This window comes from Oryctolagus cuniculus, chromosome 12 (assembly GCF_964237555.1).
Source record: "Oryctolagus cuniculus chromosome 12, mOryCun1.1, whole genome shotgun sequence".
In the NCBI taxonomy this organism is placed as follows: domain Eukaryota; kingdom Metazoa; phylum Chordata; class Mammalia; order Lagomorpha; family Leporidae; genus Oryctolagus; species Oryctolagus cuniculus.
The window spans coordinates 118,248,657-118,274,427 of record NC_091443.1 but is presented as its reverse complement, the minus strand read 5'-3'; the positions used below and the strand labels follow the sequence as shown (position 1 = coordinate 118,274,427).

Genomic DNA, 25,771 nt, shown 5'->3' with positions numbered 1-25,771 from the left:
TGTAAATTATCCCTGTACTCAATTATAGATTTTAATTTTTTCTTGTATCTAGGAAATCTTTGCCTAACTTAAAGTAAAAAAAAAATTCTTCTATGATTTTTTTTTCTGGAAGTATTGTAGTTTTCAGTACTACAGTTAGATCTGTGGCATATTTTCTTTTCAATTTTGTAAATAGAAGCTATTTTATTGGAAATTAGTATCTCATTGTGCTAATACCATGTGTTGAAAAGGCTACACTTTCTCCCCTGCACTGCGATAGTGCCTCTGTAGAAAACCTGCTCACCGTTTGTGTTTGGATCTTCTATGGAACCTCTTTTGTGTTCCATTCATCTGTCTGGCTTTCTGTGTGACAACAGCACACTTTAGATTAGTATAAATTTATAACACTTAAAAATCATCCCTTTGATTTTTATTATTTTTTCAGAGTTATTTTGGCTATCCTAGATTCTTTGCATTTTCATATGCACTTATATCAGCTTGTTACTTTAAAATTAACCAGGTTGCTAAATGAAAGATCTCTGTGAGTGAGATCCAAGCGGAAAGAACGGGCCGTCAAAGGAGATACCTTTCTCTGAAGGGAGGAGAGAACTTCCACTTTGATTATGGCCTTATCCAAATAAAGTTGGAATTTGTGAACTCAAGAGGCTTCCATAGCCTCGGCAGCTTGAGATAAGAGCCTTGGGTGATTACTGACATCATAAATAAGACTGTCAATTGTTAAATCAACAATGGGAATCACTGTGCACCTGCTTTCCATGTAGGATCTCTGTCCTCAATGTGTTGTACTATGTGAATTAATGGTAAAACTACTACTCAAGCTGGCGCCATGGCTCACTGGGCTGATCCTCTGCCTGTGGCACCAGCACACTGGGTTCTAGTCCCAGTTGGGGTGCCAGTTCTGTCCCGGTTGCTCCTCTTCCAGTCCAGCTCTCTGCTGTGGCCTGGGAAGGCAGTGGAGGATGGCCCAAGTTCTTGGGCCCTGCACCCGCATGGGAGACCAGGAGGAAGCACCTGGCTCCTTGCTTTGGATCGGAGCAGTGCACTGGCTGTAATGGTCATTTGGGGGATGAACCAATGGAAGGAAGTCCTTTCTGTCTCTCTCACTGTCTAACTGCCTGGAAAACACAAGAAAAACCTTTGCCCATCATTATGAGGGGATCAGACCCCTTCCATTGTTGGGTGGTTGGGTCCCTCCGTCAAACCAGAGGCAATTGGGTTGCACCTGTGAGAGGCCTCCAGTGTCTCACTGCTGGTGGCTCTCCATGGGGTGAGACCTGTAAGAATTTTACAGTGAAAGGAGCAAAGTTAATACACTATTCATAGTGGGGGTACCGTACTCTCCCCTCTGCTTTTTAAGCATAGTCTTAAGGTCCTGCATGGGAAGTTAGTGCAAAGTAACTCTGATGGTTAATTTAAGAATTCACACTTTTTTGTGTGCTATCAGTGATCACCCAAGGCTCTTGACATGAGCTGTCTAGGCTATGGAAGCCTTCTGAATCCACAAGCTCCATCAATATTTAGAGAAGGCTGTAAGCAAAGTGAAAGTTCTCCCTTTGAAGAGAGTACATCCTTCTTTGATGACCACTTCTTTCCACAGGACTCTCACCCAGGGAGACTCTCCATGTAGGCACACCTTTTTGCATAAGTGTCCTAACTTTCCATGCCTGAAATGCTCTTGTGGGTTTTTAGCCAGACCAGAATGCCTTTAGGGAGGACTCTGAGGTCATTGAGTGTTACTTAGAGCAATTGCCATTCTATGAGTCTGCTGTATGGACTGCTTCCCATGTTGAAGCATTTACTTCTCTTTAATTCTGTTAATTCTATCGATATGATCACTTTAACAATTGGTGCCTTCTATATGACCAACTTAAAACTTAATGCAATCAAATACAGTCACTTTTAACCTTAATCATATATATATATATATATGTTAAAACTTAAGATGTCACTTTCACCATCTAGCCCAAGGGGATGAGAGACATTTCTGGAGAATCTGAACTTATACTGAGGACTACACAGATCCTTTGTGTGGTTCTTTGGACAGAGCAGACAAATATTATACCCACTGGGGCTAGTACTCAGGCACTGGTCTCCATTGAGGAGAAGAGCCCAACTGAGCAGAAGATGCTTCCCTTCTGATCAAAAAAAAAGAGAAATAAGACATGCCAAAATTGGGTGTGTCACCTGAGGCACACCCTTAACCCTGGAGACTGAACAGAGCTCTCTGGCCACATCCACTACTAGCCTCCAGAGATTCAGAGAAAGCAGAAAGTCCACTTATCTACAGTCATAGTACAAAGATAAAATCTGCCACAGTGGAAAAAAAATAAAAAAGAAGAAATCTTGCTGGTCTGGACAAGTGGTGGCAAATTCTTTCAATTTCTGTTTGTTATGAAAGGTCTTTATTTCACCTTCATTCACAAATGAGAGCTTTGCAGCGTATAATAATCTGGGATGACAGCTTTATTCTCTTCAGACTTGGACTAGATTTTGCCATTTTCTCTTAGTCTGCAGGGTTTCTGATGAGAAGTCTGCTGTGAGTCTAATTGGAGATCCTCTGAGAGTAATCTGATGTTTCTCTCTTACGCGTTTTAGAATCTTGTCTTTTTGTTTCACTGTGGCAGTTTGATTACAATGTGTCATGGCAAGGATGTTTTCTGACCATGTCTATTCAAAGTTCTGTGTGCTTCCTGTACTTGGATGTCTCTTTCTTTTTCCAAACCCAGGAAGTTTTCTGCTAGTATTTCACTAAAAATGCCTTCTAATCCTTTCTCTCTCACCATGCCTGCAGGAACTCCTAGAACCAGAATGTTGGTCTTATTTTTTTTTTTTTATAGTATCCTGTAGATTCCCAACAGTCTTTTTTAGATTTCTAATCTCCTGGTCTTGTGTTTGGTTTGACTGTATACTTTCCTGTATAACATATGATTCCCATATAACATATGATTTATAAAGGCTTTTCCACACTCATTAGATTCATAAGGTTTCTGCCCTATGTGAATTGTTTTGATATGAGGTATAACTTATAGAAAAAGGCTTTTCCACAGTCATTACATTTATAAGGTTATTTCCCTGTGTGAATCCTCTGATGCATTTGGAGTTGGAACTTAAAATCAAGTTTTTCCGCAGTCATTACACTCATGAAGTTTCAACACTGTGTGTATTCTCTGGTGCATTATGAGGTTTGACTTTTGTCCAAAGGCTTTTCCAGTCATTACATTCATAAGGTTTCTGCCCTGTGTGAATTCTCTGATGCATGATGAAGGTTGACTTATGGCTAAATGCTTTTCACAGTTATTACGATCATGAGTTTTCTACCCTGTGTGAATTCTCTGCTGTGATATGAGGTTTGTCTTTTGTCCAAAGGCTTTTCCAAAATCATTGCATTCATGAGGCTTCTTCCCTGTGGGAATTCTCTGATGTTTCCAAAGGATTGACTTTTATCCAGAGGCTTTCCCTTGGTCATTACATTCATGGGGTTTCTCCCCTGTGTGAATTCTCCAGTGTGATATGAGGTGTGATTTCCATACAAAGGCTTTTCCGCAGTCATTACATTCATGAGGTTTCTGCCCTATGTGATTTCGCTGATGTATCATGAGGCCTACCTTATGGCCAAAGGCTTTTCCACAATCATTACATTTATGAGGTTTCTCCCCTGTGTGAATTCTCTGGTGTACGATGAGCTGTGACTTTCGTCCAAAGGCTTTTCCAGTTATTACATTCATGAGGTTTCTCCCCTGTGTGAATTCGCTGGTGTACGATGAGGTTTGACTTTCGTCCAAAGGCTTTTCCACAGTCATTACATTTATGAGGTTTCTGCCCTGTGTGAATTTGCTGATGTTTCCTGAGGTCTGACTTTCGTCCAAAGGCTTTTCCACAGTCATTACATTTATGAGGTTTCTGCCCTGTGTGAATTTGCTGATGTTTCCTGAGGTCTGACTTTCGTCCAAAGGCTTTTCCACAGTCATTACATTTATGAGGTTTCTCCCCTGTGTGAATTCTCTGGTGCACTATGAGGCTTGACTTTTGTCCAAAGGCTTTTCCACAGTCATTACATTCATGAGGTTTCTCCCCTGTGTGAATTCGCTGGTGTATTTTGAGCTCTGACTTTTGTCCAAAGGCTTTTCCACAGTCATTACATTTATGAGGTTTCTCCCCTGTGTGAATCCGTTGGTGCACAATGAGGTGTGACTTTTGTCCAAAGGCTTTTCCACAGTCATTACATTCATGAGGTTTCTGCCCTGTGTGAATTCGCTGGTGTATTTTGAGGCATAACTTTCGTCCAAAGGCTTTTCCACAGTCATTACATTTATGAGGTTTCTCCCCTGTGTGATTTTGCTGGTGCACGATGAGGTCTGACTTTTGTCCAAAGGCTTTTCCACAGTCATTACATTTATAAGGTTTCTCCCCTGTGTGAATTCGCTGGTGTAGGATGAGGACTGACTTTTGTCCAAAGGCTTTTCCACAGTCATTACATTTATAAGGTTTCTCCCCTGTGTGAATTCGCTGGTGTATGATGAGGTCTGCCTTTCGTCCAAAGGCTTTTCCACAGTCATTACATTCATGAGGTTTCTCCCCTGTGTGAATTCGCTGGTGTATTTTGAGGCATGACTTTCGCCCAAAGGCTTTTCCACAGTCATTACATTTATGAGGTTTCTCCCCTGTGTGAATCTGTTGGTGCACAATGAGGTGTGACTTTCGTCCAAAGGCTTTTCCACAGTCATTACATTCATGAGGTTTCTCCCCTGTGTGCATTCTCTGGTGTTTGATGAGGTCTGACTTCCATAGAAAGCCTTTTCCACAATGAAGGCATTTATAAAGTTTCTCTCCTGTGTGAATTCGCTGATGGTTTATGAGGCTTGACTTTCGTCCAAAGGCTTTTCCACAATCACTACATTCATGAGGTTTCTCCCCTGTGTGAATTTGTTGGCGTTTCCTGAGGACTGACTTTTGTCCAAAGGCTTTTTCACAGTCATTACATTCAGAAGGTGAATTAAAACTGAGTGATTTTCCACAAGGTTTACATGTGTAAAGTTTTTCCCTTGTATTTAGTCTCTGGTTTATTGTAAGATGTGACTGGTGAATGACAGGTTCAACATACATGATGTACTTATAAAATTTCTTTCTTGTGTGAGTTTGTTGATGCATATTGAGGCTAGAATTTCCATAGATAGCCTTTTCTATTTGAGTTGCTTTTCCAAAAGTGACAGTTGATTTATTACAGTTTTCTGCCATATGAACCCTCTCAGATTTACAGAACATCTTTCTTGTGAAGACTTTTGCTTGTCCAGTGGGTCCAAATGGCTGCTTCATGATGTGAATCTTGTCATGCTGACCAAGAGGCTCACAGAACTGGAGAGGTTTTCCAGGTATCTTAGTGTTATCAAATTTCTCTCCAGCCTGTAGTTGATCAGGCCCACTGGGGGGATACACAGTGTGACATTTATTGCATTCCTCAGGCTTCAATCCTGAATAGCTTCCCTTTTGAATAATCAGTGTTGGAATATGGCTTGAATTTAAACTAAGTGTTTTTCTTAATTCAACTCTCTTGAGAGCTGATGTCTTCTTATTTTTCATAAAATCCTGATTCAGATTGTTGTCCTGACTTTCCTGGTTGATCCTAATCAGGTCATCCCTTTTCATGCCCACTGAAATGAGAAAAAAGCAATCATGTCACTGAATCACATGTAACTGTTTCTCCTGGCATACTCATGTAAAGGCAATGAAGTTACTTGTTATCCAAGTGGCATAAGATTTTCACAAAATCAGTATGAAGTACTTATCTGTGACCATTATATGGTGTTTCTCCTTAATACATTAATATACCATGAGGTTTCCCAATGTTCAAACATGATCCTTTTTACTATGGGAATTTGTCAAGGATGGTAGAATGACATTTGTGCTATGATGTGTGGGATGCCTGCATCTCAAAACAGTGTCAGTTTGAGCCCTGGCTACTCTGCTTTCAGTACAGCTCTCTGCCTATGTAAACTGGAAGGAAGCAGATAATGGTTCATGTGCCTGGGAACCTGTGAGAAACCAGGGAAGACTAGAGGGATTCTAGAGTTTTGGCTTCAGACTTGTTAGACCTAAGTGTTGCAGGCATCTGGGAAGTGAGCTAATAGAGGACCTCTTTCTCTCTCTTCTCTCACTATCACTCTGCCTTTCACAAAGATGAAATATCTATAAAATATTTTAAAGAATGGAAAAGTATTTAATAAAAATATTCACCCACTGCCTAGCAACCATTTTTTTCCCTGTCCTTTTTCTCCAGTTTATTTTTATAAAAATTGTGTGCTTTTTGCTTCTCTGATATCTCCACCATAAACATGAAAAAGTTTTACTGATCATTTACTTGCAGGTGGAGAAGAGTGAAATGTGCCTGTACTTTAAGCAGGACAACATTTAAGGAGTAGGATTTGAATCTATGAGTGTCTCATGCTCAGTCTTCCTAGGTAAACATCATTTGTGGGATTTTTCAAATGAAAAACTACTTTGTCTCTACTCTATGACAGCTTCCCTAAATTCCTAAGGACACCCAACACCTTCAGCTTCTCAGAAGTACAACAGGTACAGAAAATTCCCAATATACCACTTTAGCTAAACACTCCCAATCAGTTTGAAGAATTTGTTTCTGCAAACTGGGATGTGCTCATCTTCTTTGAAAAGTGTTTTCTAGCTCATTCTGAAATCATCAGTGCTGGTTACCTCCTCTCAATTCTTTCTAGAAGCATTCCTGTGTGATAATTTGAATTTCTGGAGGCTTTTGATCAGTTGCCTCCTATTTTCACTGAAAGCTCCATTTCCTATGCTTTTCTTATCTTTTTATTTGCTTATTTTTCAATGATACTGAAAAATAAGAGAGAAATCATACTTCAAACTCCACCCTTAAAGAAATCTGAGCCACCCAACATAAACCCACAAGGCTACTTGACCTTGGGTCTCAAAATCTCATTACTTTCTTGGTGAGTCTAGGATCACTTCTTTTCATGTTTTTTATAAGTTCATGCTTAGTTTAGGATTTCTTTTTTTCAAAGAATTATTTTATTTATTTGAAAGCTAAAATTATATAGAGAGATAGAAACAGAGAGAAGTCTTCCATCTGCTGGTTCACTCCCCATATGGGCACAACCAGTGCTGGGCCAAGATGAAGTTAGGAGCCAGGAGTGTCTTTCTTGTCTCCCACATGGGTACAGGGGGCCAAAGACTTGGGCCAACCTCTGCTCTTTTCTCAGGTGCATTAGCAGAGAGCTGGATTAGAAGAGGACTAGCTGGGACTTGAACTGGCACCCATATGCAATGCTAGTGTTGCAGGCTGGAGCTTTAACACACTGCATCATAGTATCATTCCTAGCTTCATAATTTCTGATGTCACAGCACAGAGGCTTACTCATGACCATCTTTTATTTTTAAAGATTTATTTGAAATTCAGAGTTACACAGAGAGGAGAGGCAAAGAGAGAGTAAGGTCTTGATCCAATGGTTCACTCCCCAATTGGCCACAACAGCCAGAACTGTGCTGATCTGAAGCCAGGAGCCAAGAACTTCTTCTGGGTCTCCCTCGGGTGCAGGGGTCCAAGGACTTGGAACATCTTCTACTGCTTTCCCAGGCCATAGCTGAGAGCTGGATCAGAAGTGGAACAACTGGTGCCCATATGGGATGCTGGTGCTTCAGGCTAGGGTGTTAATTCACTATGCCACAGCACCAGAAACATGATCATCTTTTAGCATTTACTTATTTACTTACTTGAGAGTCAGAGAGACAGAATGAGAGATAAAGACAGACTGAAACAGAGGTTTGCCAACTGTAGGCTCACTTCTCAAATGTTTCCAACAGACTATAATTTTCTTATTTATTTCAGAGGCACAGAGGAAAAAAAAGAAAAAGACTAAGAGAGAGCTCACATTTATTGATGCAGTCCTGAGCAAGTTCTATGCCTGGGCAAAATCATGAGTGGGAACTCAATCTGAGCAATGAATTAGAAATAAGTTTCCAGGGGCTGGCATTGTGGTATAGCAGGTAAAGCCACCACCTGCAGTGCCAACACCACTTATGGGCACCAGTTTAAGTCCTAGCTGCTCCACTTCTGATCCAGCACTCTGCTATGGCCTGAGAAAGCAGTAGAAGATGGCCCAAGTCCTTGGACCCCTGTATCCATGTGGGAGACCTGGAAGAAGCTCCTGGCTCCTAGCTTCAGATCAGTACAGCTCCAGCCATGGCAGCCAATTGGGAAGTGAACCAGTGGATGGAAGATGGGAAGACCTCTCTCTCTTTCTCTCTCTGCCTCTCCTCCTTCTCGTGCTCTGACTTTCAAATAAATAAATCTTAAAAAAAAAAAAAACAAAAAAAAACAGAAACAGGCCAGCGTGGCAGCTCAATAGGCTAATCCTCTGTCTGTGGCACCAGCACACCAGGTTCTAGTCCTGGTCGTGGTGCCGGATTTTGTCCAGGTTGCCCCTCTTCCAGGCCAGCTCTCTGCTGTGGCCAGGGAGTGCAGTGGAGGATGGCTCAGGTCCTTGGGCCCTGCACCTGCATGGTAGACCAGGAGAAGCACCTGGCTCCTGGCTTTGGATCAGCGCGGTGTGCCAGCCACAGCACACTGGCCCTGGTGGCCATTGGAGGGTGAACCAATGGCAAAAGGAAGACCTTTCTCTCTGTCTCTCTCTCTCACTGTCCACTCTGCCTGTCAAAAAAAAAAAAAAAAAACCAGAAAAATTACTCTTAAAAAAATAAGTTTCTTTATGTTGCCTAATTAACAAGCATAGAAGGAACTAATAAGTGCATGAAGGAAAAGGTATGAAAGTATAGAGAAGGACAAGGTAGAATTTGGGGAATGTATCAAACCTAAATAAAAGCCTTAGTAACATCAGAAAATGACTGGATTTTTTTTTTTAATCAAAGAACATCTTCACTAAGAACAAAAGTTAGAAAGATATTGGTATCTCTAAATGCCTGTGTCTGATGCACAAAACCAGCTGTCATCAGGAGTAAGGCTTGAGAAAAATTCATGGAAAGAACACCAGTCAACACCTGCACACTTTCTGCCTTGGCCTCCCTGTATCTTATGTGCAGACTGACCTGGAAGGCTCTCATTCAAGCATTCGTCCACCATCCATGGCTCTGCTCCTTGCTCCAACTTGAAGATTAAGTCAGGTTTGGTAATGCAGTGCCCTATTAATGGAAACAAAGTAAGACTTTGTGAAATCACTATCTTGGGTTATTTAAAGGACTACAGTTTGGTTCAGGAGCTATGCAACAAATGTTCCAATTTGAATCTTTTGTTAGATGGTAGATGTTCAGATTATTCATGGACTCAAATTCTAATCCTGCCCAATATTAAACATTATAAACTGTTCCCTTATTTATCAAATAGCAAGAAAATGTTATCACTGGGCATGTGAAGGGTGTCACTCACCCAAGGAGAACAGGCTGCTGTAGGTCTCCAGCATCACATCTCTGTACAGAATTTTCTGAGCATTGTTCATTTTCTGCCATTCCTCCCACGTAAAGTACACAGCCAGGTCTTCAAATGCTGTCATCACCTATAATATTACACTTCCAGTCAACATATTAACTCCATCACAAAATAAACACTGACAGTTGTGTATGGTTATGAAGGAAAAAAGGAAGGATATGGTGTCACATTAGACTTATTGAGTGTTTAGAAAGCCACACAGAGCATTCAACAGAGTCAAACCCATTATCTACTGGCTGTGAGAAATGCCCAAGCTAGAGGGAAACAGGAGGTTCAAATCACAAAGGCCACATCTGTCAAGGGGAATTGCACAGCAGGCTAGAAGAGGGGCAATACTGACTCTTGAATGGGCAATGTTAAGGAGAAGTATGTAGAAGCATCGAGAAAAAAAGGCAAGAAACCATCAGTGAAATTACGATGGGAATGAACAGAAAACAATTTCCAGGAAAACACCATGCATATCATTTCCAATATGTCAGAGAAAAAATATATTAAAAGACAGGGCAGACATTTAGCTTAGTGTTGTTTATGATGCCACCTCAGAGTGTCTATGATTTCCAATGCCAGCTCTAGTTTCTAGCTCCCAGATAATGCAAACCTGGGGAAGCAATGGTGATGCCACCAATGAAGGAGGCCTAGATTCCATTCCTCAATCCTAGCTTCAGTCCTACCCCACCTATTTGGTATGGTTATCTAGGAAGTGAATTAATGTGTCAAAGCTCTCTCTCAGTCCATCAACTTTTTTCTCTATCAAGCTAATAAATAATTTTAAGAAAATACAGGTAAGACAAAGAATACAAATTAGCTTTTGCCCTTGTCTATGATTATTCTACTGATAAACAATTGAAATAACATTATACCGGCCGGCGCCACAGCTCAATAGGCTAACCCTCCACCTAGTGGTGCGGCACACCGGGTTCTAGTCCTGGTTGGGGCACCAGATTCTGTCCTGGTTGCCCCTCTTCCAGTCCAGCTCTCTGCTATGGCCCGGGAGTGCAGTGGAGGATGGCCCAAGTGCTTGGGCCCTGCACCCCCTGGGAGACCAAGAGAAGCACCTGGCTCCTGGCTTCAGATCAGCACGGTGCACCAGTCGCAGCGCGCCAGCCATGGCGGCCATTGGAGGGTGAACCAATGGCAAGAAAAAAAAAAAAAAGGAAAACCTTTCTCTCTGTCTCTCTCACTGTCCACTCTGCCTGTAAAAAAAAAGAAAGAAAGAAAGAAAGAAAGAAAGAAAGAAAGAAAGAAAGAAAGAAAGAAAGAACATTATATCTAATTAAAGTGAAAGCAATGGAAATACTTGTCCAAAATATTCAAATGATAAACATTTGAAATAACATTATACATAATTAAAGTGAAAGCAATAGAATTATTTGCCCAAAAAGAGAACCTGGGAATGTCTGTAGTACAATCTGCATTTGTGACTCACTGAGAAAAATGCTTAGAGATTTATTTCAGAACCTGCAATAGTCACCAGAATTGTGATCCAGCAGGCTAAGCCTCCACCATCAATGCTGGCATCCCATGTAAACAGAGGACTTGAGTCCTTGCTGCTCCACTTCCAATCTAGTTCCCTGCTAATCTGATTGAAAGAGCAGTGAAAATGGCTTGAGTATTTGGATCCTTCCACCAGTGTGGGAGACCCATGGAGTCCCAGGCTCCTGGCTTTGGCCTGGCCCAGACCCAGCCATTGTGGGCATTTGGGGAATGAAACAGTAGATAGAAGATATCTCCTTTTGTCTCCCTGTCTCTCCCAATCTCTGCAAGTCCACCTTTCAAATAAATAAAGATTTATTTATTTATTTGAAAGTCAGAGTTACACAGAGAGAGGAGAGGCAGAGAGAGAGAGGTCTTCCATCTGCTGGTTCAGTCCCCAATTGGCTGCAATGGCTGGAACTGCACCAATCTGAAGCCAGGAACCAGGAGCTTCTTCTGGGTCTCCCACATGGGTTCAGGGGCCCAAGGACCTGGGCCATCTTCCACTGCTTTCCCAGGCCATAGTAGAGAGCTGGAGCAGAAGTGGAGCAGCTGGGTCTCAAACTGGTGCCCATATGGAATGTCAATGCTTTAGACCAGGGCATTAACCCACTGAGCCACAGAGCTGACCCCATATTTTCCATTTTAATTAACTAGTATACTGGGACTGGCACTGTGGCATAGCAGGTAAAGCCACTGCCTTCAGTGCTGGCATGCCATATTGGTGCCAGTTCAAGTCCCAGTGGCTTCACTTCCAATCCAGCTCTCTGCTATGGCCTGGGAATTCAGTAGAAGATGGCCTAAGTCCTTGGGCCCCTGAACCCATGTGGGAGACCCAGAAGAAGCTCTTCACTTCTAGCTTTGGATTAGTGTAACTCCGGCCATTGTGGCCAACTGGGGAGTGAACCAGCAGATGGAAGACTCTCTCTCTCCCTCTGCCTCTCTGAAACTCTTTCAAATAAATAAAAAAAATCTAAAAAAATAAATAAATAAACTAGCATTAAACACCTAAAATGAGTACTGACAAGCTGGGGAATAATTAAAAAAAAAAAAAAAAACACTTACAGATGATATATTAATTTTCTTTCCTCTTAGAAACATGTGGAGGACCCAGAATCATACCTGGGAGAGAAGGTGAATGGCAGGAGTTCAAAGAAAACTCTGGAGGCCAACGCTGTGGCATAATGGGTAAAGCTGCTGCCTGCAGTGCCAACATTCCATATGGGTTCTGGTTCGAGTCCTGCCTGCTCAACTTACAATCTAGCTTTCTGCTATGTCCTGAGAAAGCAGTGAAACATGGTCCAAGTCCTTGGGCCACTGCACCTGCATGGGAGACCCTGAAGCTCTTGGGTCTTGGCTTTGGATCGGCTCAGCTCCAGCCTTTGCAATAATTTGGAGGGTGAGCCAGCAGATAGAAGACTTTCTCTCTCTGCAACTCTTTCAATAAATAAATGAAATCTTAAAAAAAAAAAAAAAAACACCCTCTGGTTTCCTTCTGCACTGAACAGTGCGAGAAAAAGGATACAATAGAATGAATAAAGAATAATAAATACATTAACCAAGAAAATATCAGCTTCACTGTGGAGGAATAAACCTGTAAAAATAGAAATACATAGGAAAATGCACCCACCTATATTAAGTGGCAGAGATTAAACAGAAGTTATCATTGGTTTAACGAAAGCATTATCTACAAATTTTGTAAAATAATAATGTAAAAGTAAAAAGAAATGTTGAGTGTTCAAATGAATGATGCTATCAGAGGTAAACATTATGTTGTTATTAAAGTTTATACTAAAGAAAGTTAACAAATGCACATAATGTATATTTAATGCAGTGCACTTTACCAGTAATGATTCCAAGTAGCACCTTTCCCTGTATTCATCCCTTCACAAAACCCTGGATTGGGGCTGGCACTGTGGCCTAGCGGGTAAAACTGCCACCTGCAGACTGGCATCCCATATAGGCACTGGTTTGATTCCCAGCTGCTCCACTCTGATCCAACTGTCTGCTATGGCCTGGGAAAGCAGTAGAAGATGGCCTAAGTCCTCGGGCCCCTGTACCCATGTGGGAAACCCAGAAGAAGCTCCTGGATCCTGGCTTTGGATTGGCACAGCTCTGGCCATTGCAGCCAACTGGGGAGTGAACCAGCAGATGGAAGAGCTCTCTCTCTCTCTCTGCCTCTCCCTCTCTCTGTGTGTGTAACTCTTTCAAATAAATAAATAAATCTTTTAAAAAAAAAGACCCTGAATTTCACCATTTCACTTGATTTACCCAATGAGATACCAGTAAATGTGATAGAAAGAGACAATTTGTTAAAATATTTATTTGTATGAAAGAGTTACATAGAGAAGGAGAGGCAGAGAAGAGAGAGAGGGGGATGGAGAGAGGGAGGGAGGGAGGGAGGGAGGGAGGGAGGAAGGGAGAGAAGGAGGAGAAAGAGAGGTCTTTGAACTGCAGGTTCACTCTCCAGATGGCTGCAATGGCTGGAGCTGTGTAGATCCAAAGATATGAACCAGGAGCTTCTTTCAGGTCTCCCACAAGGGAGCAGGGGCCAAAGGACTTGGGACATCTTCTACTGTTTTCCCAGGCTGTAGCAAAGAGCTGGATCAGAAGTGGAGCAGCCGAGTCACAAACTGACACCCATATGGGATGCTGGCACAACAGGTGGTGTCACAGAACCAGCCCCAGAAATAGACAATTTGTAAAGTATTTCCCATCTCAGATTTCTTTTTCTGACAGTTATCTTCTGAAAAACCCTGGGGCCTGCCTGTTGAAGAGATAGTATGTAGGCTGGCGCTGTGGCTCACTAGGCTAATCCTCTGCCCACGGCACTGGTACTCCAGGTGCTAGTCCCAGTTTGGGTGCCGGTTCTGACCCAGTTGCTCCTATTCCAGTCTATCTCTCGGCTGTGGCCTGGGAAGGCAGTGGAGGATTGCCCAAGTTCTGGGGCCCTGCACCCACATGGGAGATCAGGAGGAAGTGCCTGTCTCCTAGCTTTGGATCAGCACAACATGCTGGCCATAGTGGCCATTTGGGGGGTGAACCAATGGAAGGAAAACATTTGTCTCTGTCTCTCTCTCTCACTAACTCTGCCTGTCAAAAAAAGAAAAAAAGAGATAATATGTAGCCAAGATTCACCACAAACCCCAGACACTTAAGTGAAGCCTCAATCAGTTCCCCAAATGGCTAAACTCTCATTTCTGCTCCTGGACTGATCATAGGAACTGCCCAGCTGACTACAGCCCATAACACAGAGTCAGAACTGCAAATCAAATGGCTATTTGTTAAGCCATTGTGTTTTCTGATTTGTCCTACATCAAATGCTGATATATATCAGTAAGTATGGAAGAAAGTTGAATTACATGCAAACTACAATGCATACAACTTCAAAATTTCATTTAGCAGTTCCTATAAAGCAGGGCCAGCATTGTAAACAAGTAAACCTGCCGTCTGCAATACAAGCATCCCATATGAGCACTGGTTCATGTTCTGGCTGTTCTGCTTTTGACCCAGCTTCCTGCTGATGGCCTGAGAAAAGCAATGGAAGATGATCCAAATACTTGGGCAAATGCTACCAATGTGGGAGACCCAGATGAAGATCTTGGTTCCTGGCCTCATTCTTTCCTGGCCCTGCTCAAGGCAGCCATCTGTGATGTGAACAAGCAGAAGGAAGATCTCTCTGGGTCTCTCCTCTATATACAATATTTTCAAATAATTTTTTTAAAAAACTTAGAAAAAAGCTCCTATAAACAAAGTCTTTGCCTATCAATTAGACCTTAGAAAAGCTGCTGATACTAAAAGAGTCCTGGGATTCATAAAAATAAATTATCTGGAGACCATAAGGTTGTTCTTCACATTTCGGCTTATATATGCTCATTGTGTTCTTTTGGTTTATATTTTAAGAAGCTTATTATCATATGAAATCTAATTTAATATAATTTTACTATCTTAGAAGGCAGGATAAAGGTTCACAGTAATTTTCTGTAGCTGCATGTATATTGCATATTGTTCAAGAAGAAATTACTGAAATGGGAAAATTTTTATGATATGCTTTTTGTTTTTTTTAAAGATGTATTTATTTATGTGAAAGTGAAATTTATGCAGAGAGAGAGAGAGAGAGAGAGAGAGAGAGAGAGAGAGAGATATCTTCCATCTGATGGCTCACTCTGCAAATGGCTGCAATGGCCGGAGCAGCACCAACCAAAGCCAGGACCCAGGAGCTTCTTCCAGATCTCCCACAGGGGTGCAGGGACCCAAGGACTTGAGCCATCTTCTACTGCTTTCCCAGGCCATAGCAGAGAGCTGGATCAGAAGTGGAGCAGCTGAGTCTTGAACCCATGCCAATATCAGATGTGGGCACTTCAGGCCAGGGCATTAACCCACTGTGCCACAGCACCAGCCTCATGATATGTTTTTTGAAGTCATACACTCAAAACATAGCATTAGTAGCAAAAGGGAAGACATGCTCATGAAAGTTTTCTAAAGCAGTACTATTTGAACTGGTGACAATTTCTGAAATGGATCTGAAAAATAAATGTTTTTTAATTAAGTGTGGCAAGATAGAGAACATTAGACAGAAGTTAAGGTGCTGGGTATTTACAAATCATGTGAAACTACACAAAGCACTTTTCTCCTGAAATACAATTTGTTTCATCTTTTTTACAGAGATCCTGGCAAAACTTCCTTGAGCTACCAGGAAGGACTATTAGAATACAGGGGGCAGGAGTCCTCCAAGATGGTGGAATAGGGACACTGATAGTCCAGGAAAAAATAGTTTAATAAAAGTGGAGATACTATAGTTTCAGGGAAGTTAGGGGAAAAAACTGCAGAAGAAACTCTTCCAGAACTAGTGGGACATGGTGGACCTACGTGGAGGGCATGGGTGCCCATGGCTCGGGACCCCAGCTGCCAAGTCTACACACCAGCACTGGAAAGGGAGGTGAGGCAAAACCTCAGTAGCCCAAGACATTTGCAGGGAAGTCACAGGAAGAGCCTAGAGGGAATGAGGCTTGAAACCCTGTGGGGGAAAGTCTACCAGGCTAACTAAAAGAGAGAAATAAAATAAATAAAATAAAATAGAATAAAATAAAAGGGACCAGTATGGACATGATTCTCTGTCTCCACTCACCTTACAAAGGTGAGCAAGACAAAGAGCAGGCACCATTTTGGACATACGTAAAAGCTGTGCTGACTCTGGTGGGGAGAAATAAAAGGAGGTTAGGACCTAGTGAATGTGTGGGTGCTTATGAACTGTGACTGTGAAAAAAAAAAAAACTGAGGGTGTGTGAGAGAACTCATGGAGTTTCTGAGATGTGAGTACTCTTGGGAGACGCCGAAAACTTGGTAACCTTGGCAACCCGGGGGAAGACTGCAGGGGAATCTGAGCTTACACTGAGGACTGAACAGATCCTTTGTGTGGTCCTTGGGACAGAGCAGATGAATATTATACCCACAGGGGCCAGAGCTCAGACATTGACTGCCTTCAATTCCACTCAACCGTGTGGAATTACTTCCCTTCTTAATAAAAAAAAAAAATTAACAATGGGGATTGCATCAAATTAAGAAGTTTCTGTACTGCAAAAGAAACAGTCAGGAAAGTGAAGAGGCAACCGACAGAATGGGAAAAAATATTTGCAAACTATGCAACAGATAATGGGTTAATAACCAGAATCTACAAAGAAATCAAGAAACTCCACAACAACAAAACAAATATCCACTTAAGAGATGGGCCAAGGACCTCAATAGACATTTTTCTTTTTTTTTTTTTTTTATTTTTGACAGGCAGAGTGGACAGTGAGAGAGAGAGACACAGAGAGAAAGGTCTTCCTTTTGCCGTTGGTTCACCCTCCAATGGCCGCCGCTGCAGCCGGCGCACCGCGCTGATCCGATGGCAGGAGCCAGGATCCAGGTGCTTTTCCTGGTCTCCCATGGGGTGCAGAGCCCAAGCACCTGGGCCATCCTCCACTGCACTCCCTGGCCATAGCAGAGAGCTGGCCTGGAAGAGGGGCAACCGGGACAGAATCCGGCGCCCTGACCGGGACTAGAACCCGGTGTGCCGGCGCCGCAAGGTGGAGGATTAGCCTATTGAGCCACGGCGCCGGCCTAATAGACATTTTTCAAAAGAGGAAATCCAAATGGCCAACAGGCACATGAAAAAATGTTCAAGATCACTAGCAATCAGGGAAATGCACATCAAAACCACAATGAGGTTTCACCTCACCTTGGTTAGAATGGCTCACATTCAGAAATCTACCAACAACAGATGCTGGACAGGATGTGGGGAAAAAGGGACACTAACCCACTGTTGGTGGGAATGCAAATGGGTAAAGCCACTATGGAAGTCAGTCTGGAGATTCCTCAGAAACCTGAATATAACCCTACCATACAACCCAGCCATCCCACTCCTTGGAATTTACCCAAAGGAAATTAAATTGGCAAATAATAAAGATGTCCACACCATAATGTTTATTGCAGCTCAATTCACAATAGCTAAGACCTGGAACCAACACAAATGCCCATCAACAGTAGACTGGATAAAGAAATTATGGGACATGTACTCTATAGAATACTATACAGCAGTCAATACCAATGAAATCTGGTCATTTGCAACAAAATGGAGGAATCTGAAACACATCATGCTGAGTGAAATAAGCCAGTCCCAAAGGGACAAATACCATAGGTTCTCCCTGATCGGTGACAACTAACCAAGCACCTAAAAGGAAGTCTGTTGAAGTGAAATGGACACTTTGAGAAACAGTGACTTGATCACCCCTTTTCCTGACTATTGATGTACAACTTAGTACTTTATCCCTTTTAGTTTTTTTTTTTTTTTTTTGGTTGTTCTACTTAATACTTTGGTTGAATTCTGTAATTAACACACAGTTATTCTTAAGTGTTGAACTTTAACTGAAAAGTGGTCCTTGTTAAATATGAGCAGGGATAAGAGAGGGAAGAGATGTATAATTTGGGACATGCTCAAGCTGACTTGCCCCAAATGGTAGAGTTAGAAATGTGCCAGGGGATTCCAATTCAATCCCATCAAGGTGGCATGTACCAATGCCATCTCACTAGTCAAACTAATCAGCTTCAGTTCAGAATTGATCATAGTGATAGGATTAAGAGTCAAAGGGATCACATAAGCAAGACTAGTATCTGCTAACATTAACTGATAGAATTAAAAAGGAGAGAATGATCCAACATGGGAAGCCGGATACACAGCAGACTCATAGAATGGCAGATGCCCTAAACAGCACTCTGGCCTCATAATCAGCCCTTAAGGCATTTGGATCTGGCTGAAGAATCCATGAGAGTATTTTAGGCATGGAAAGCTAAGACACACTGGATAAAAAAATAAAAAAATTAAAAAAATAAAAACCTAAATGAAAGGTCCCTGCGAGTGATATCTCAATGGATAGAACAGGCCTTCAAAGAAGGAGCTACCTTTCTCTGAAGGCAGGAGAGAACTTCTACTTTGACTATGACCTTGTCTAAATAAGATCAGAGTCAGTGAACTCAAAAGGCTTCCACAGCCTTGGCAACACATGACAAGAGCCTAGGGTGATTTCTGACACCATAAACAAGACTGTCAATAGTTAAATCAACAACAGGAGTCACTGTGCACTTACTCCCCATGTAGGATTTCTGTACTTAATATGTTGTTCAATGTGAATTAATGCTATAACTAGTACTCAAACAGTACTTTACACTTTGTGTTTCTGTGTGGGTGCAAACTGTTTAAATCTTTACTTAATATATGCTAAACTGATCTTCTGTATATAAAGAGAATTGAAAATGAATCTTGATGTGAATGGAATGGGAGAGGGAGCCGGAGGTGGGAGGGTTGCAGGTGGGAGGGAAAAAGCCATTGTAATCCAGAAGCTGTACTTTGGAAATTTATATTTATTAAATAAAAGTTAAAGAGAAAAAGAATACAGGGGGCAGAAGCATAGCCCAGGTACCAAGTATATAACAGACTAGATTTTACAGACCTCCATTTCTAGAGATGCTGATAGTGGAATGATGTAATGGGCATGTGGTAGGAAGCAATGCAAATAGTGACTCTCAGATTGGAGAGGTCATCCCTCCACCCCAGGCTGCACCCTTAAGACCACTGTCTTTCTAATCCACTCACAACTCTCTTTTGAATGCTGGTCCAGAACTTCTGTTACCACCAAGTTTTGAAAACTAATGGATGAGGTAAGGTAATATCAAGTATATCTTGTTCACTCTGGTCAGTATGATCCATAACTGCTTGGACCATGCAACTAGGTTCTTTACTTTTTAATGACTCTTGTCTCTGCTCTGAGCCTGAAGGTGTTATCTCAGAGAGCATTAAGTTGTATTCTGTTAGAAAAGATTCCTATTTATTGAGCTCCCTTCTTCAAATGCCATAAAAACTTCTCACTTCCAAAGGATATGGGACTGTCCCCCAGTACCCAAACTTCCATGTTCCCAGAAACTATGTATTCTATAAGTTCTGTAACCTTGAATGAGTAGCACTGGGCAGGCTATACAGTGCAGGAATTGAGAAACTTCATTTAAAGAAGATACACCAGAAATCCCATAAATGCAATTGCAACACAGTGTAAGTCAGCATGCACACATCTCACAGTAAAGACATTTCACTAGTATTGTTGCTATACTCATCTTAAAGATGAGTAAACAGTGACAGAGGTGCAACCTACATTCAGCTCATATACAATTCGGCTCCAGTGGTCTGAATACCCATCTCCATCCCATGGCCATCTTGTATGAGACTAGTTGTCTACAGAAATTTTAGAACCCCTTTCTGTATTGCTGGAGACCCACTGGTCTTCTGTCAGACACATCATCTTCTTTTAAAAAAAAAAAAAAGATTTATTTTTATTTATTTGACAGGCAGAGTTACAGAAAGGGGTAGAGACAGAGAGAGAGGTCTTCCATATGCTGGTTCACTCCCCAGATGGCCACAACTGAGCTGTGTCAATCTGAAGCCAGGAGCCAGGAGCCAGGAGCTTTTTCTGGGTCTCCCACATGGGTGCAGGGGTCCAAGGACTTGGGCTATCTTCTACTGCTTTCCCAGGCCACAGCAGAGAGCTGGATCAGAAGAGGAGCAGCCGGGATTAGAACCAGCACCCATATGGGATGCTGACACTTCAGCCCAGGGCGCTAACCCACTGAGCCACAGCGCTAGCCCCTCATCTTCTGACCAAAAAAAAAAAAATCCTTGAAAATCCAACATTATTTATTCCTTCCATGGCTTTGGAACTAAGGATCTACCACTGGTATCCCTTCCTGAACCAGCCAAGGTCTATAGGGTGTACCTAAAAGAGATTATAATGCCTCCAATCTACAACTGCACCTATGCCATCAAGAGACAGGAACCTGCCCTGCTCTCCAAAGTTCCTTTTACCCCCACACTAACATTCACAGACATAGAAACCAATCACACAGTCCTTGAGCAATATGAGGACAGCTTCAGGACCAGAAATTCTCTAAAGATGGTGGGAGTGGTCGCAATGGCATATGCTGAGAAGGAAAACAAAGGAGACTTTCCATGATCTTTCCCTGTTGACATCACGGGCTGATGAAGCTACTTTCCCTGTAAAACAGTGCACACCTCCGTTAGGAAGAAATTTGCTGGAAAATCAACCTCTTAGGATACAGCGAGGATACATAAAACTTGTCTAACCACATGAAGTGCTCACATAATATTCCAATTCCTCATTAATTCCTGGCTTGGCAAATACATTTGAAAGAAACATACTATAAGTTGGCTGGCACCATGGCTCACAGAGCTAATCCCCCACCTGCGGCACCAGCACCCTGGGTTCTAGTCCCAGTCAGGGTGCTGGTGTCCCAGTTGCTCCTTTTCCAGGCCAGCTCCCTGCTGTGGCCCGGGAGTGCAGTGGAGGATGGCCCAGGTCCTTGGGCCCTGCACCCACATGGGAAACCAGGAGAAGCACCTGGCTCCTGGCTTCAGATCAGTGCGATGCACTGCCCGCAGCGGCCATTGGGGGGTGAACCAACAGCAAAAGAAAGACCTCTCTCTCTGTCTCTCTCACTCTCCACTCTGCCTGTCCAAAAAAAAAAAAAAAGTGGCAAATGTGTTTTTGCTGAAAGCTTTTCCAACAGCTCCTCAGTCTAGTTTGCCTTCACTTTGAAAAGACTCTTTTTCTAGGATATACATGAGCATTCATTGACTTGGCCATCAAACATAATTTTTGCAAAGAATTTAACTGTACCCAGCTTTTATCAGGAGCACAAGAATATATCACATTGATGACTTCTTCCCTTTATGAGACTATTTGACACACTTGTGAAGAACATACAATGCTAATACCTTTTAGTCCTTCCTGGGTTTTGGTGCAATGCATGCCTCATTTAAAAAATTAATTGTCATGGATGCTACAAATCAGCCCAGCTTATATGGCCCCCCCCTTCCAATGAAAAGTCAAATTGAATTCTGTAGGCACTATCCTTAGTGCTCTCAGTGACTTCTTCACTTGTGGAGCTCATATGCCTTCTAAATTCTCTGGATCATTTGTGATATCCATTACTTCTCAAGGGCTGTGATGCAAGGAATAACCTCTCTTGGAACCTTGCTATGTGCCAGTAAAATTAAATTAGATTTCTATTAATTGTGCTATATTGGAAAAATAGTCACCTACATACCTTGAGCCTGTGATTCTCCAAACCTTGTTATCTAGTAGGACTTTGGCCATGGATATAGAACAGTAAAACATGAGAATGGCTACTAAGACCTCCTTAATAGATGATGGACCCAAACTTGGCATACTCCATTTGGCAAAGGGGATGGCTTCCAATGTCTGCTGTCTATGTCCAGATGCCAGGGTACAGCAGGAGGTCACTATTCTAATGATAAAAAAGAAAAACCATTTAAGTTCAGCTGGACACCATTTTGCTGACTGTTGATCTCATTACTGTTAATCCGGATGCCTTCACTGATGACAATCCAGAGACCCAAAGTAGTCACAGCCATTATCTGCGAACAAAAGCTTAAACCAAGAGTGAAGAATTAGTATCCATTATATCACAATTCCTCAGAACCCATCTAGTCCAAACCTTGAGAGTTGGAAGCTGTTATACTTGGCCCACCCATAAATAGGACGTTAATTGTCCCAGATTGTGGGGAGCAACCCGGACTGGACTGAGTTACTGGAATTAAGACTTATTCTATGCATCTGCTCTCCCACAATATGACGCTGAGAAGGGAGAAGCAGCTTCTACACAGCTGCCTCCAGTTCAACCAATAAGCAGCAGGACCTGCTCCTGATTGGAGGAGAGCAGCGTACTCGGCGTGTGGGTAGCAGAGTTGGGATTGGCGGAAGAGGACTATAAAGGAGGAGAGAGACGGCATGCACCAGGAACATCTAAGAGGAACATCTATCTGAAGGAACACCTGTGCAGCCCCCGAGAGAGCCGGCCGGCGGTGTGCCGCTCCCCCGCAGAAGTGGGGAATGTGGCAGGGGGAACCGCCCTTCCACGGAGGTGGAAGGGACGGTAGCCAACCCGGGAAGAACCAGCAGCAAACCCAGGGAGGGCCGAGCAGACAAAAGAACAGCGCAGGGTCCTGTGTCGTTCCTCCACGAAGACGGGGAGCGACACCAGATGGGCTCTATATCCTTGTACTGCAAGGAGGATGTCACAGATATTGATGCTCCAAACTTATCCAGCTCCCTGCTAATGTGTCTGGGAAAGCAGCAAAGGCTTGCCCAAATGCTTGGGCCCCTGAACCCATGTGATATCTGGAAGAAGCTCCTATCTTACGAGATCAGCCTGGTCTAGCCCCAGTCATTGCAGCCATTTTGGAGAAGAACAAACCAGAAGGAAGATCAGTCTCTCCCTTTCTCACTCTAACACTGCCTTTCAAATATATAAATAAATCTTTTAAAATGTAATCATTTCAATAGATTCCTCAGTGCTCAATCATGATGACTTTTGCCTCCTTAAGAACATTTTCATTTATTTTTTAAAGATCTGTTTATTTGAAAGGTAGAGAGGGGGCTGGTGTTGTGCTGCAGTATGCCAAGCTGCCATCTGTTATACTGGCATCCCATATAGTCACCAGTTCAAGTCCCACTTGTTCCACTTCTGATTTAGCTTCATGCTAATGGTCTGATAAAGAGTGGAAGATGGCCCAAGCACTTGGGCTCCTGCCACCCCCATGGGTGACTCAGAAGAAGCTCCTGGTTTCAACAAGGCCTAACACTGGCCATTGGAGCCACCAGGGGAGTGAACAAGATGATGGAAGATCTCTCTATGTCTCTCTCTCTCTCTCTCTCTCTCTCTCTCTCTCTGTGTGACTTTCAAATAAAGAATTAAATAACTTAAAATTATTTTAAAAAAGACAGAGAAACACACACAAAGTGGTTGAGGAGAGAGAGGCAGAGAGGTCTTCCATATGTTAGTTCACTTTCTAAATGTCTGCAAAAGCTGTGGCTGAACCAGGCTCTCAAGTCCCCTAATAAGTAGTAGATCTTGCACTTAGGTGAAAGGAACTGAAGAATTTGAACCACTACCCCATGATTCCCAGAGATATTAAGCAGGAAACTGGTTTGGAAGTGGAACACTGAAAACTTAGATTAGCACTGCAATATAGAATGTGGGCATCACATGCAATGGGCAACAAATTAGAAAACCTAGAAGAAATCAAAACACATGCTACATAACAAAATTGAGTCGTGAAGACATCTGGAAAACCTAAACAAACAAAAACCAAGACAGATACTGAATCAGTAACAAAAACTCTCCAAAGAAAAGCCCAAGACCAGATAGCTTCAGTGCTAAATTCTACCAGCCTTTCAAAACAGAACCAATTCCAATTCTTCTTAAGCTATTCAAAACAATTGAAAGAGAAGAGTATTCCCAAACTCCTTCTATTTGGCCAGTGTCACCTTATTTTCTAAACCAGAAAATGATACAATAGAGAAAGAGAATTAAAGAACAATATCTCTGAAGCACAGATGCAAAAAATTCTTAACAAAATACTAGCTAATAAAAATCCAACAACAGATCATAAAGATAATTTACCTGGACCAAGTGGAATGTACCCCTGGTATGCAGGGATCATTCAACATATGCAAATCAATAAATGTGATATGTGACACTAGAAAACTAAAGAATAAAAACCACATGATGATCTCAATAGATGAAGAGAAAGTATTAGTAAAAAACAAGCTTTCACTATAAAAACCTTAAGCAAGTTGGGTATAGAAGGAACATTCCTTAACACATTCAAGGCAATATATGACAAATCTTCAACAACATCATATTGAATGGGAAATCTTGGAAGCATTTCCATTAAGATCTGAAACCACAGTTGCTCTCCATCACTACTAACAGTTTTAGTCATGGCAATAATTCAAGTAAAAGAAATTAAAAAAAAAATTAGAAAGGAGAAAGTCCAGTAATCTGTTTGCAGATGACATGATCCTATATATTGGGAAACCAAAAGACTCCACCAAGTGATTATTGAAATTCATAAGAGAGTTTGGTAAAGTTGTAAGATATAAAATCAACACACAAAAATCAATAACCATTACATACACAAATATGCCATTGCTGAAAAATAACTTATCAGATCAGTGCCATTCACAATAACCATAAACATTTTTTATTACCTTGTAATAAATTTAGTCAAGGGTGTGAAAGATCTTTACAAGAAAAATCACAAAACGTTAAAGAAATACATGTTCATAAATTGGAAGAACTAATATCAAAATTCCCATACTACCAAAATAAATTGTTTTTAATTTTATTTTTACAATCATTTATTTATTTGAGTGGCAGTTATAGACAAAGAGAGGGAGAGACAGAAAGCGATGTCTTCTAACTGCTGGTTAATTCTCCAAATGGCTGTAATGGCTGTAATGGCTGGTGCTGGGCTGATCTGAACCCAGGAGCTAGAAGCTTCCTCCTCATCTTCTATGTGGATACAGGAGCCCAAGCACTTGGGCCATCTTCCTCTGCCTTGAGCAGAGAGCTGGATCAGAGGAGCAGCTGGGACCCAAACTGGCATCCATGAGATGCCAATGCCACAGAGGCTCAACTTACTATTCCACAGTGCCAGTCCCCCAAAAGCAATTTACAGATTCAATGTGATCTCAATCAAAATATCAACAACATTCTTCTCAGAGTTAGGAAAAAAATGATGTTAAAATTGGGATGAAATACCAAGGCAATCTTAATAAAAGCAAAGAGGGAGGCATCACACTTCCAGAATTCAAGATCTACTACAGGGCAGTTATAATAAAAATAGCTTGTTATTGGCATGCCAAAAGACATGTAGACCTATGAAACAGAATAGAACCTCTGAAAATTAATCTGCACATCTAAAACCAGTTAGTTTGTGACAAACAAATTTAAAGCAATCTCTGGAGAAAGGACGATCTTCAAAAATAGTGCTGGGAAAATTTGTTCTTCACACTGTAGTAGGAAACAAGATCCCCACATTGCAACTTGTACAAAAATTAACTGTAATTGGATCAATCATCTAAATCTAGGGGAAAATATCAGGGAAACTCTGCAAGACATTGTCATAATCAAAGACTTTTGGAAAAAGGCCCCATGAAGCACAGACAATAAAAGGAAAAATAGCCAAAGGAGATTATATCAAGCTAAGAAGCTTCTGAACTGCAACTAAGGAAGCAACTGACAGAATGCAAGAAAATCTTCACAAACTATTAGTAAAAATCTCCAAAATCTCTATGAGCTCAACAACAAAACAAAGAATCCAATTCAAGAAATGAGCAACAGGCACTTTTCCTGTTATATTAACAGGCAGTTTTAACAAGCATTTTTCCAAGGAAGAAATTCAAATGG

General features: G+C 41.9%; 1 protein-coding gene across 5 annotated transcripts in view; it reads right to left on the bottom strand.

Annotated features, from left to right (window-relative positions):
* Window positions 1-387: 387 nt before the first annotated feature.
* The window catches only part of LOC127485365 (zinc finger protein 568-like), a 53,185-nt gene continuing 27,801 nt past the window's right edge, over window positions 388-25,771 (bottom strand). For 2 of the 5 annotated variants that reach the window (XM_070054839.1, XM_070054838.1), the window contains exons 3-6: window positions 21,602-21,802; window positions 9,416-9,542; window positions 9,079-9,171; window positions 388-5,648 (exon numbers count right to left, since the gene is read on the bottom strand). In XM_070054839.1, the coding sequence (XP_069910940.1) occupies window positions 3,640-5,648; window positions 9,079-9,171; window positions 9,416-9,539 (2,226 nt within the window). In that variant the 5' untranslated portion in view covers window positions 9,540-9,542; window positions 21,602-21,802 and the 3' untranslated portion in view covers window positions 388-3,639. Of the gene's footprint in view, window positions 5,649-9,078; window positions 9,172-9,415; window positions 9,543-16,076; window positions 16,143-21,601; window positions 21,803-25,771 lie in introns of those variants that run through there. The other 3 variants (XM_070054837.1, XM_070054840.1, XM_051828238.2) reach the window with 2 other exon arrangements.